Raw genomic sequence first — 12,716 nt, 5'->3', positions numbered from 1 at the left:
TGATCCCTCAACCTTGTATTTTTTGAAGGCCTTCTCCTTTGCTTTTATATGCATTTTTACATTGGAGTTAAGCCATCCAGGACTTTTGTTTGCTCTTTTAAATTTATTACCCAATGGGATACATTGGCTAATGCCCTTATTTAATATGCTCTTAAAGCAAACCCATCTCTCCTCCGTATTCTTTGTTTCTAATATTTTATCCCAGTTTATGCCTTTTAGCAAGGTTTGTAGTTTAGGGAAGTTGGCTCTTTTGAAATTCAGTGTCTTTGTATTCCCTTCATGTTTCCTATTTGTGTGATTTATACTGAAACGAATTGACCTGTGATCACTGTTACCTAAATTGCCCCGTATTTCCACATCTGTTATCAGGTCTGTATTGTTGGTAATCAGTAGATCCAGTAATGTTTTATTTCTAGTTGGTGCGTCTACCATCTGACCCATAAAATTGTCCTGCAAGACATTAAGGAACTGGCGAGCCTTAAATGAATGTGCGGTTCCCTCCGCCCAGTCTATGTCTGGATAATTAAAATCCCCCATTATGATAACACTTCCCATTCTTGCTGCTAATCCAATTTGTGATAGGAGATCCGTCTCCACTTCCTCCCTCAGGTTTGGGGGCCTATAGCATACTCCCAGTATTATTTTCCCCTGTAATCAGGAGCTATGATCAGTGATGTGTCACAGATAGCCACGCCCCCTAACAGAATCACTCCCTAGGACACACATAACCACGTAAAGTGCAATTTTATAGCACTGATCGCTGTAAAAATGACAATGGTCCCAAAAATGTGCCAAAATTGTCCGATGTGTGCGCCATAATGTCACAGTCATGATAAAAATCGCAGATCATTACTAGTAAAAAAAAAATTATTAATAAAAATGCCATAAAAGAAACGCCTATTTTGTAGACGCTACAACTTTTGCGCAAACCAATTAATAAACGCTTATTGTGATTTTTTTACCAAAATATGTAGAAGAATACATATTGGCCTAAACTGAGGAAAAACAATTTTTTTTATATATTTTTTGGGGATATTTATGAAAGCAAAAAGTAAAAAATGCATTTTTTTCAAAATTGTCGCTCTATTTTTGTTTATAGAGCAAGAAAAAAAACGCAGAGGTGATCAAATACCACCAAAAGAAAGCTCTATTTGTAAAGAAAAAAAGGACGTCAATTTTGTTTGGGAGCCACGTCGTACAACCGCACAATTGTCAGTTAAAGCGACGCAGTGCCGAATCGCAAAATGTGATCTGGTCTTTGGCCAACCAAATGGTCCGGGGCTTAAGTGGTTAAGGGTTGATGTATGTCTTCCTCTGCTTCAATGCCATCAAAACTGCCAGAATACTCCTCCTCCTCCCTCTCCTCCTGTGTATTCTGTAGTGTAGGAACAATGGTGTCTGCATAAAGTGGGCCTTGATAGGAAAGGAAGTCCACCTCTTCCTCCCACTGCCCTTCCTCTATCCATGCTAGGCTCACCATCCTTGTGGCCTCCTCAAATGGTGGCAGTACAGTGCATGCATCCTTTATCAACAGCCATTGGCGTGGGGAAAAAAAGCTGAGCTGGCCTGAGCCTGTCATTGTGCCATACTTACATAAGTACTTGTTGACGGCCCTTTGCTGCATGTGCAGCCGCTGCAGCAGTGGAAAAGTTCAGTTCAACATGGTGAGCATATCACAAAACAGACAGTTTACGGGCAGGTGGAATTCCCGCTGAATTTCAGCCAACCAAGCACTGCCTGTGTATAACTGCCTGAAATGGCTGCACATTCTTCTGGCCTGCTTTAGCAGATCTTCCAACCCTGGGTACCTACTTAAGAAATGCTGCACCACCAAATTGAGGACATGTGCCAGGCATGGCACATGTGTCCATTTTCCCTGTCTGAGGGCGGACAGGAGGTTTGTGCCATTATCATACACCACCATTCCTGGCTCCAGCTGACATGGCATGAACCACCTCTGGGCCTGCCCATGCAGAGCTGCAAGAATCTATGCTCTGGTGTAGCTCCTGTCCCCTAGACAGATCAGCTGAGGCACTGCATTGCACCTGACTCATTTAATGGCCCCTTGACTGCTTAGGGGGTACTGGTGGTTCATAGGACAAATCATCAGAGGAGGGCATGAAGGAGAGAGAGAAGGAGGGGTTGGAAATGACAAATCTTGCATCATCACCACTAGCTGTATGGAGACATGGCGGCACAACAAGCTGCAGCACTAAGCCTTGTCCTGCATCTTTCCGAGTTGCAAGCAGAGTTAACCATTGTGCTGTGAATGAAATATAGTGTCCCTGACCATGCTTGCTGGACCACGTGTCAGCAATAACGTGGACCATGCTGCTGACTGCCTTGCTCAACGATGCCACAACATTGCCTTCCATGTGATAGTACAGAGCTGGAATGGCCTTACGTGCAAAGAAATAGTGAATGGGAACCTGCCATTGTGCTACAGCACATTCTGCAAATTCAAGAAAGGGGCAGAATCCACCAGATGGAAAGGCAGGAGTTGTAAAGCCAGCAGCTTTGACAAGCTTGGGCTGGGTGGTGGGAGGTTAAATGCCTTGTCAAGCATGTGGTACCCAAATGGCTTGTGATTTTGCCCAGCTTGAATTGTTTGAGGCAAAGTTTGCAAGTTTCAACAGTGTGATCGTCTGCACATGTGCTAAAAAAGGCCCAGACAGCTGAGCTGTGGGAAGTGGACCGGGAGATAACAGCTTCACAATGTGATGGAATAGGATGGCTGCTCTCTACTCTTCCATGATGGCTGCCTCTTTGGGGTTGTGCCTCACCCTCACTATCCTCCTCTACTCTATCCGGAACCCAAGTCACATCAGTGACCTCCTCATCACCTACTTTTACTCACCTCTTAATGCCTGCTGCTAGGGGGTCCCTCATAATCTACCTCCTTACTCACCTCGGCTCCTTACGTCACTTCCCTCGGCACCGGAAGGGAAATCGGCTCTGCCCCCTCCCTCTAGGCAATCATCTGGGACACATCATAGGTCCCAGGTGACTGCACGGCCAGTCACGGCGCTCGGCACGGCTCGCGCATGCACAGTGGGTGTCTGGCTGTGAAGCCGCAGCTGGGCACCCACAGTTACAATGCCGGTGCCACAGAGCAGAGGGGGAGACGAGCGGGGCTTCGATCCCCCGCATCGCTGGACCCTGGAACAGGTAAGTGTCCGATTATTAAAAGTCAGCAGCTGCAGCTCCGCTTTAAAGTGAAAAAATAAAAATGAAATATTCCTTTAAATATCATGCCTGGGGGGTCCCCTGAGTCTGCCTATTAAGTAGAGCATCTTTCCCATGTTTATTACAGTACCGCAGCAAAATGACATTTCTAAAGGAAAAAATGTAATTCAAAATTGCTTGCGGCTGTAATGCTCCCGGCAATATAGATAAAAAACCATTTTAAAAAAAAGGTGTGCGGTCCCTCCACTTTCTGGTCTGGTTATGGATATTAAGGGGAACTAATTTTTTTTTAAAAATGGCGTTGGGGTTCCCCCAAAATCCATACCAGACCCTTATCCGAGCATGCAACCTGGCAGGTCAGGATAGGGGGGACGAGCGAGCGCCCCACCCCCCCTCCTGAACCGTACCAGGCCACATGCCCTCAACATGGGTAGGGTGCCTTGGGGTCCCCCCAAAGCACCTTGTCCCTATGTTGATGGGGACAAGGGCCTCATCTTCACAACCCTGGCCCGGTGGTTGTGGGGGTCTGTGGGCAGGGGGCTTATTGGAATCTGGAAGCCTACTTTAACAAGAGGGCCCCCAGATCCTGCCCCCCCTTATGTGAATGGGTAGGGGTACACCCGAAAAGTAGAAAAGGAAATGGGAGGCTTCCCTGACGTCAGAAGGGGGCAGGGTCATACAGTTACATCACCGGGTTGCCCCGCCCTTGCCTATATAACAGCTGTCCCAGCCAAGAGACAGCAGTCAGCAGAAGGACTTTTTAATAATTTTTTTGTGAGCAAATGAACACCCGATGTTCGATTTGAACTTATGTTCGTCTCAAACCAGCGCGGGCTCATCCCTAACGTGCACTAATGCACTGCAATAAACTGCAAATAAATATACTGCGTTACACATGCAATAATGCGATGAAATATACTGTGTATACCACCCAAAAATAGAACTTCCGCTTTAAGTGATGGTGACCCCCTGACTTACCACATTTGACATGTAATTTTTTTTAGGTGGGGAGCAGATACACTCTTTTTAGAGGCATCCAGCTCCCACTTCCTCCCGGGGCTCCACAGCGCTGGAAGGAAGTTCACCTCTCCCCCCTCCCTCCCTGCAATCCTCTTGGACACATCACAGGGAGCTTACCCGGCTGTGAAGCCACAGCCAGGGCGCCCACAGTTACAATGCCGACACCGCAGAGAGCAGGGGGAGAGGAGCAGGGCTTCGTTCGCCCACATTGCTGGACCATGGGACAGGTGAGTGTTCAGTTATTAAAAGTCAGCAGCTACACTTTTTTGTAGCTGCTGATTTTGAAATAGGTGGAACTCCAATTTCAATGTGCACTGATGCACTGCAATAAACGTGCAGCAATGCACTAAAATATACTGCATTAAACGTGCACTAACGCACTACAATATACTGTGGTAAAAGCGCAGCAATGCACTGAAATATACTGTGTTAAACATGCACTAATGCACTGTGGTAGATGTGCAATAACACACTGACATATACTGCATCAAACATGTACTAACGCACTACAATAGACTATGATTAACATGCAATAATGAACTGAAATATATTGCGATAAACGTGCACTAACACACTGCAATATACTGCAGTAAAACGTAAACCAATGCACTGAAATATGCTGCATTAAATGTGCACTGACGTACTGCAATTTTCTTCAGTAAACGTGCAATAACGCACTGAAATATACTGTGTTAAACATGCATTGATGCACTGCAATATACTACAGCAGATCTGCCCTGACAAAATAAACTGACAATAAAGTAAAAATGAACGGACCCACTACATTCACATTGACTGAACTATCACTAGATACACACTAAACTGATATTCTACACTGACAATGGAATCAGAATATCACACTAATGCTGTTCACATGAATGGATTTTTAGTCGGAAAAATCTTGGATGGTTTTTCCAACAGAATTTCCCTTAATCTTGGCTTGCATACACACGGTATAACAAAATATATCAGCGCATGTATGCAAAAGCCAGAAAGCAGCTGAACACCAGGGTCAAATGATCAAATCCCTCTAGACAGATAAGTAAAATGGGTGCAGCGCTAAAACAAAAACAAAAAATAAAAAACATCCAGGGATGAAGAAGATAACAATAGGGTATTGTCCTTTAAAAAATACAGAGCACAAATAGTGTCCAGATATTATATATGAATCCACCAGGCAAACGTGATTTTCACAGCAATGATGTGTGACTGATAGAAGGACCCTTCACCATATACCGAATGGCCTCTCACCTGGTAACCAGGACCCTTCAATAAAGAGTCAAGCGAGCATTCCCATAGGGATCAACAAAGTGAAGGTTCAGTCCAATGACAAGAGACTCCTCCAGATAGCCACGTAGCAGGGGGTCAGCGTGATTCATATAAACAAAAAGGGACAGACATAGTGCTCTCCGTATAACATACTTTATTATAGGAATAAAAAAAAACACACTTACATAGCAGGCACTTCACAAGTGCCAGGACGGTAACAGTGAATACAAACAGCAGAGTGTGTGCAAGCGGTGGAGCATGCGCGGTAGCCGCGGATGACGTCACGACGTCACGTTCTGGACGCGTTGCGTCCCAGTGGGCGGGGACTTCCTCAGCAGATATCGTGACTACGTGGGCACCCGCGCTATAAAGAGGTGAGTTGTTATGGCAACACAAACAACAGGGGATGACGTATATCTGATGGGAGCCGATTCCGGAAGTGTCTCCTCACATATCATTTGGAGTAAACGGAACCCAGTCAGATTGTAAAAGCTCATATCTGCACATACTCTATTAAAATAGGATTTAAAATGTATATATATGATCTGGTGATAGAAAACATTAAGACACACAATACAAAGTGTAATCTTGACAGAACAGACAAAAGCACCTAGATCGCATAAAAAATAATTTTAATTTTAAAATAATCAATTTCCAAAATTAAAAAATTAAAAATTATTATTATCACTATCCGTCATCCACGACCACCGACTGCTCCAAAAAGACAATATCAAAAAGATATATAAAAAATCAGATAAGATTATGATCATTTAATAAAAATATATAAAAATTCCTACCGATCAGAGATAAAGCAATTAGTGTCGAACTCTACATTTAACCCATCGGGGAACATTACTCTTGTTTCATAAATCCAATGGGATTCTCTCTTACTTAATTGTCTGATAAAATTTCCCCCTCTCCAGTGCTTTGTGACCCTTTCAATGCCCCAGAATTTCAGACACTTAGGGTTTTGTTGGTGAAAGGTCTTGAAATGTCTGGACACATTGTGGGTCTTAAGGCCTTTCTTAATATTGTTGACATGTTCGGCCAATCTAACATGTAAGGGTCTTGAGGTTCTACCAACATACTGGAGCCCACAACTGCACTCCAATAGACCACCCCAATAGTATCGCATGTGATTAGCTGTTTGATCTCATACTCTTTATTAGTGGCCGAAGCTAAAAAATTTTTTCGTTTTTTAATGTTTCCCTTGGAGTGCCTGCAGGGGACACATCTACCACAAGCATAGAAACCTCCCACATGGCATACACACGGGTCACACAAAAGTTCTCTGAACTTTTGACCGTCAAGAACGCAGTGATGTACAACACTACGATGAGCTGAGAAAATGAAGTTCAATGCTTCCGAGCATGCATCGAATTGTTTCCGAGCATGTGTAGGAATTTTGCGCGTCGGAATTGCTACAGAAGAACGCATTTTCGAATAGGAACTTTTTCCAACCGAAAAATAGAGAACCTGCTTTCAATCTTTTGCTGGTGGGAATTCGGCCAGCAAAAGTCTGATGGAGCATACACACGGACGCATTTTCCGACCAAAAGCTCTCATCAGTCTTTTACTGGACGAATTTCCGATCGTGTGTACGGGGCATAACTGTCTAGTAGTTAGTGCTGTTCTATCTCTCTCCACTCCGATATCACACTACAAATGGCCACTGTGGGAAGAATAGTTTTATAGAGTGGGGCGGGACTAAGAGCAATGAGCCATGATTGGATTCAGTCAACATGACAGTGTCCAATCATGTCTCTGACAGTGCTATGTGCCCTGATTGGGCAAAACTTTGATTGCTTCAGCCAATCAGGGCTTCCAATGTACTGTGCATTGGCCCAGTGCATTGTGGTCACTCAGCAGGCCAAACAAACGATCGAACGCCCTGATAATTTGGATGTTTGCCGAACAGGCAAAAAGCCAATGTCCGGCCCAAGCATGAGTTTGCCCAACACTAGTTATTACACTGGACAGCTGCCAATGGGGTGCAGACACCGAAAAGTCCTTAAATCAGTAGTAAACTGTAGGTGATTAAAAATAAAAATTCCTATAAGGCAATGTCATAATGTGCAAGTATGCATTGCATACTTGCACATTATGATAGACTTACCTTAGAACGAAGCCCTCCAGTGCTGCAATGTCACCGCTGTGATGGCTGAGATCTCCCCCCGGTCTTCCTTCCAGGTTTGTGGCCTTTGGCTACATGAGTGGCCGGGGGCTCAATGACGTCACTCCCGCACATGCGCGTGGGAGCCACCATTTTTGGCACAGGCTCTAAAGGTCCGGCACTGTAAGCCGGTGATGTCATCGGCTGCATGCATTTTAAATATCACCTAAACTGTGCAAGTTTAGGAGATAGTCATAGTACCTACAGGTACGTCTTATTATAGACTTACCTGTAGGTACAAGTGGTAGTAAACTCTTTAACCAAGAGTGAGGTCACCATTCACTTACATAATAAACTAAACAGCACAAATTGTAACAAACATAATAAAAAAAAAAAAAAAAAACATTGCCAAAAAATTATGTACAATATTCCCCACTGCACATCCCACATAAACATTCCCCTCAAATAATATCAATACATAGAAGAAAGTCCTCAGAGAAAGTCCTCTCCACCACAAGTGATCAAGTATAAACTTCACTCCTCCTCACACTCGGTGCCATGTCTGCTCCTCTTCCTATAGGAAGACTCTCCCCTTGAAGTCTGGACCTGAACTAATATAAATATTACAGGTCGTAGTATCTTGTGTTCCTTCACCTGACCGTAATCTGCAACTTCTGCTTTCCTGGGGGATTCACACAGAATTATGATCTGAGTGGATGGAGACGAATCATGAGGTCTCCCTTATGTGTAGATCCCTCAGATAGAGAAATGTGTCCAATCCTCCCCCTGTACCCCATAATATAGGTGACTTTAGTCTTCCAATGATGACTACTTCCTTACACAGTCATACCATTTTTACACACCATGCCATTTTTTTCTTACCGGCATTTTTTCTTTCAGCTGTCATCGGGAAAGCCCACTGACAGCTGATGACCCATCCGTTGTTAAGGACGTGGCAAAACCCAAATGGGCAAAGATCGTGCTCAACTTTTGCTCGGCCTGAACTGTTTGTCCAATACTAGTTTACTGTGTGAATGAGGACATGTAACAAGTATAACATCAGTATTATACATGCAGAACCAGGCCCCATCTGCCACAACCCTGGCAAACAGACGACACCAGAAGTCTCAAGAGACGCAGCCATGCTCTTGAGCGAGCATGGCATCAATATAAATCCCTGCAAGTTCTTAACCTCTACAAATCTGCCCTTCTCAAATACAACTCCTGCCTCTACACTGCTAAAAAAACCTACTACAACACTCTCATCAAAACCCTCTCTTCCAAACCTCATTAACTCTTTTCTACCCTTAATTCCTTACTTCACCCCCCCCCCCCAACACGCTTACCACTCAATAGATTGCCATCCATTTCAATTCGCAAGGAGATATCCAGCATTCAAGTTCCTCCCCTACCCAACACATCAGGTCCAACACCACACTCAATACTCTCCTCCTTTGCCCAGTTACCACCAATAAAGTTGATAAACTCCTCTCCATGGCCCACCTCACTACCTGTCCCCTGGACCCTGTCCCCTCTCAATTACTGCGACCACCTTCCCGCCCTCAACCCCCTAACCCACATCTTCAGCCTCTCCCTCTCCTCCAGAACCTTTCCTTCCCTGTTCAAACATGCACTGGTTACCCCCATACTTAAAAAACCTTCACTAGACCCCACCTGTTTGAATAACTTAAGACCCATCTCCCTGCTCCCATTTGCCTCCAAGCTAATCGAACACCTTGTCCATGACCGAATGAGTCGCTACCTCACAGACAACAACCTTCTCGACCCCCTACAGTCTGGCTTCCATCCACAACATTCCACTGAAACTGCCCTACTAAAACTCACCAATGACCTACTAACTGCTAAAACCAATGGCCATTACTCCATACTCATACTCTTAGAACTCTGTGCTGGCTTTGACACAGTTGACCACCTGCTTCTCCTCAGCAAACTACACTCCCTTGGCCTCCGTGATTCTGCTTTATCTTGGTTCTTCTCCTACCTATCTCAGCGCACTTTCAGTGTCACTTACAACTCCAGCTCCTCAGCTCCTAGTCCTCTTTTTGTTGGGGTACCCCAAGGCTCCGTCCTTGGGCCCCTCCTATTCTAACTCTATACCTCTTCCCTGGGCCAGTTGATAACCTCCCATGGCTTTCAATACCACCTCTATGCCAATGACACCCAGATCTTTCTCTCCACTCCTAAATTCACCCCCTTGATCTCCTCACGGATCTCAACCTTACTGAATTACATATTGGTATGGATGTCACACCACTTCCTCAAACTCAATCTTTCTAAAACTGAGCTTGTTATATTTCCTCCTTCACGGTCCCCCTCCTGTGACTTCACCATTAATATCAACAACACAACCATTGGTCCCTCCACACATGCCAGGGTCCTGGGTGTAATCTTTGACTCTGACCTCTCCTTCAGCCCCCATATCCAATCACTGGCTAAATCCTGCCACCTTAAAGTCCGCAACATCTCCAGAATTCCACCCTTCCTGACCAATGATACCACAAAGCAACTTATTCACTCCTTGGTTATTTCCCGCCTTGACTACTGCAACTCTCTCCTTAATAGCCGACCCTTACACAGGCTCCTCCCCCTTCAGTCTATTATGAATGCTGCTGCTAGACTAATACACCTCACTAACGGATCCGTGACTGCTGCTCCTCTCTGCCAATCCTTTCACTGGCTTCCCCTACCCCACCGTGTAAATTTCAAAATACTAACCACAACATACAAGGCCATTCACAACATCGCCCCAGCTACATCACCAACCTCATCTGCAGATATCGCCCAAATCATCCCCTCCGCTCCTGCCAGGACCTCCTGCTCTCTAGCTCCCTTGTTACCTCCTCTCATGCTCGCCTTCAGGACTTCTCCAGAGCTTCTCCCATCCTCTGGAACTCCCTGCCCGGGTAACTCCGATCAGCCCCGAACCTGTCCACCTTTAAGACATCCCTGAAAACTCATTTATTCAGGGAAGCCTATTCCACACCCACATAACAACTGTCCCCGAGCCACCCCCATCAAATCATTCCCCACATCTATTACCTTTTGTACCACCACCCCCTCCCTTTAGAATGTAAGCTCTATTAGCTGGGCCCTCCTGTATCTTCTGTATTGAACTGTAATTGTGCTGTCCCCCCTCTACATTGTAAAGCGCTGCGTAAACTGTTGGTGCTATATAAATCGTGAATAATAATATTATACCAATTTGGTGGCAAAAGTGGAAATCCTCTTAAAGGTGTTTAAGATATACCTTGATTAATAGTGCTCTGGCTTATCGCTAAAAGCATCATTTTATTAACCCTGTAAGATGTGTTCATTAAGGGCTGTGTAGATGTGGTCCTGGGGTTATATGGTTTGGGGAAGGTCATTGGCTGGGTGTCTTCTCTAAAAACTCTCACTGTTCTCCAACAAGGCTGTCCTGGGTTTGTCCGCACCGTTTTGGGGTGCTCAGATCTCATTATCATCACAGCTTTATAGAGGGTTCATATACTATTGGAAGTGTTTGTTGGGGTGATGTGATGTTTGGTGACTCTCTCACATAGTCATGTCCTCACCCGGCCCGCTGTCATTGTGTGATGATAATCTGACCTCCTTCTATTCTCCATGTTTACTGGATGAGTTATTAAATGCCCGGCTACGTCCTTATCAAGACAACCAGAATCTCTGCCCTGTTACCAGTGTGACTGTCCTGTTATACTGACACTGCTGTACTGAACATCTGACCGGGTTTGATACATAATATTACTATTCTGTACAACTCTCTCATTGTACCCCATTATCTCCATTTAGAAGAAAGTCAGTCTGAGATGTCTTCAGGTTGGGGTCACTTCCTGTCATCCGGTGTGGTCTTTGTCCTCTACACTGGGCTCCTCATCTTTATGGTCAATGACCTGAGGAAGATGAAGAATGAGAAGAATCGGAGTGAGAGGAGCACAAGAAGAAGAGATCAGATGGAGATGGAAATGGAACCAACTTACTATGATGACTGCTACTGAAACATCTACTGTGCTGGATTTGTGGATTTGCAAGGCTTTGCCCTCATCTTGTGAGAGACATTTATGTGACATTTTGTATATATATATATATATATATATATATATATATATATATATATATATATATAATTTGCCCGCTGCTTAACCTTCTCCCAGCACATATTGATAATTTCTCTTTATAAAACTCAATAACAACTGTATGGTCATAAGAACTGCCAGTAACTTATGAAACTAATGGACCTTTTACCTTCTTTGGATATTAGTGAAAGCCACAAAATAGTATCTATCTCTGCTAATTTTCCTGAAAAGAAATGGTTAACTGTTTAGCTCCTGAACTGAAAATCTCCCCGTCCTATTGGTCATTTCATGTATAATGTATTCTGTGTCCTCCCAGTCTGGGATGGGATCTCATTACCTATGCTGATTTACTTGACTTATAAACCTTCTGCATTCAATGTGAAGAGCAGAACTATATCTTGTTTTTATTATTTTCACACATGTGTTAAAAAAAAATTTGATCACCATAAAAAGTCTTTTGTTCCTGGAGATGGGTGTCGTCCTCATTGTCGGGATATGGAATGATGGCACTCCGCGTGAGGATAGATTGACTACTTGGATGACCAGGGACTCAGATGTGGAAAATGAGGTCAGACCAGGCTATAGGTGCATGGCTGTGTTTTGTACCATATACCGTATATACTCAAGTATATATGGTAAGTAAAAGAAAAATGTGCTGTGCTAACTTATACCAATAAATGATTCCCTGTGTATTTCTACATATTCATACACACTGTTGACTATATCTGTAGCAAACCACATATGTAAGGTTCTCTAGTGACACCGCTAATTAACAATAAAGTGACTCAATATGGTGCAACATGTAAATTACTAGTTAATAATTCCCTCTGCCTTTCCATACACACTCTGAAATATATCTGTAGAAGACCACATACATAAAATGCTTTAGTGACACAACTTATTATTAATAAAGTGACTCTGTGCAACAATGTAGTGCAATGCGTGAAGTAATATATATATATTTTTTTTAATATTCTTTATTTATACCCAAGGGAGGAGCAAATAATACATTACATGCTGTAAGTTACGTGAACACA

The 12,716-nt window shown here is 43.9% G+C and overlaps 1 protein-coding gene across 1 annotated transcript in view; it reads left to right on the top strand.

Annotated features, from left to right (window-relative positions):
• The window catches only part of LOC141129516 (uncharacterized), a 125,541-nt gene extending 113,068 nt beyond the window's left edge, over positions 1 to 12,473 (top strand). The window contains exon 5 of the mRNA XM_073617597.1: positions 11,396 to 12,473. Coding sequence (XP_073473698.1) covers positions 11,396 to 11,601 — 206 coding nt within the window. The 3' untranslated portion in view covers positions 11,602 to 12,473. The remainder of the gene's footprint in view (positions 1 to 11,395) is intronic.
• Positions 12,474 to 12,716: the final 243 nt, after the last annotated feature.

This window comes from Aquarana catesbeiana, linkage group LG02 (assembly GCF_042186555.1).
Source record: "Aquarana catesbeiana isolate 2022-GZ linkage group LG02, ASM4218655v1, whole genome shotgun sequence".
Classification (NCBI taxonomy): Eukaryota; Metazoa; Chordata; class Amphibia; order Anura; family Ranidae; genus Aquarana; species Aquarana catesbeiana.
This window is presented reverse-complemented; position numbering and strand designations above follow the sequence as displayed.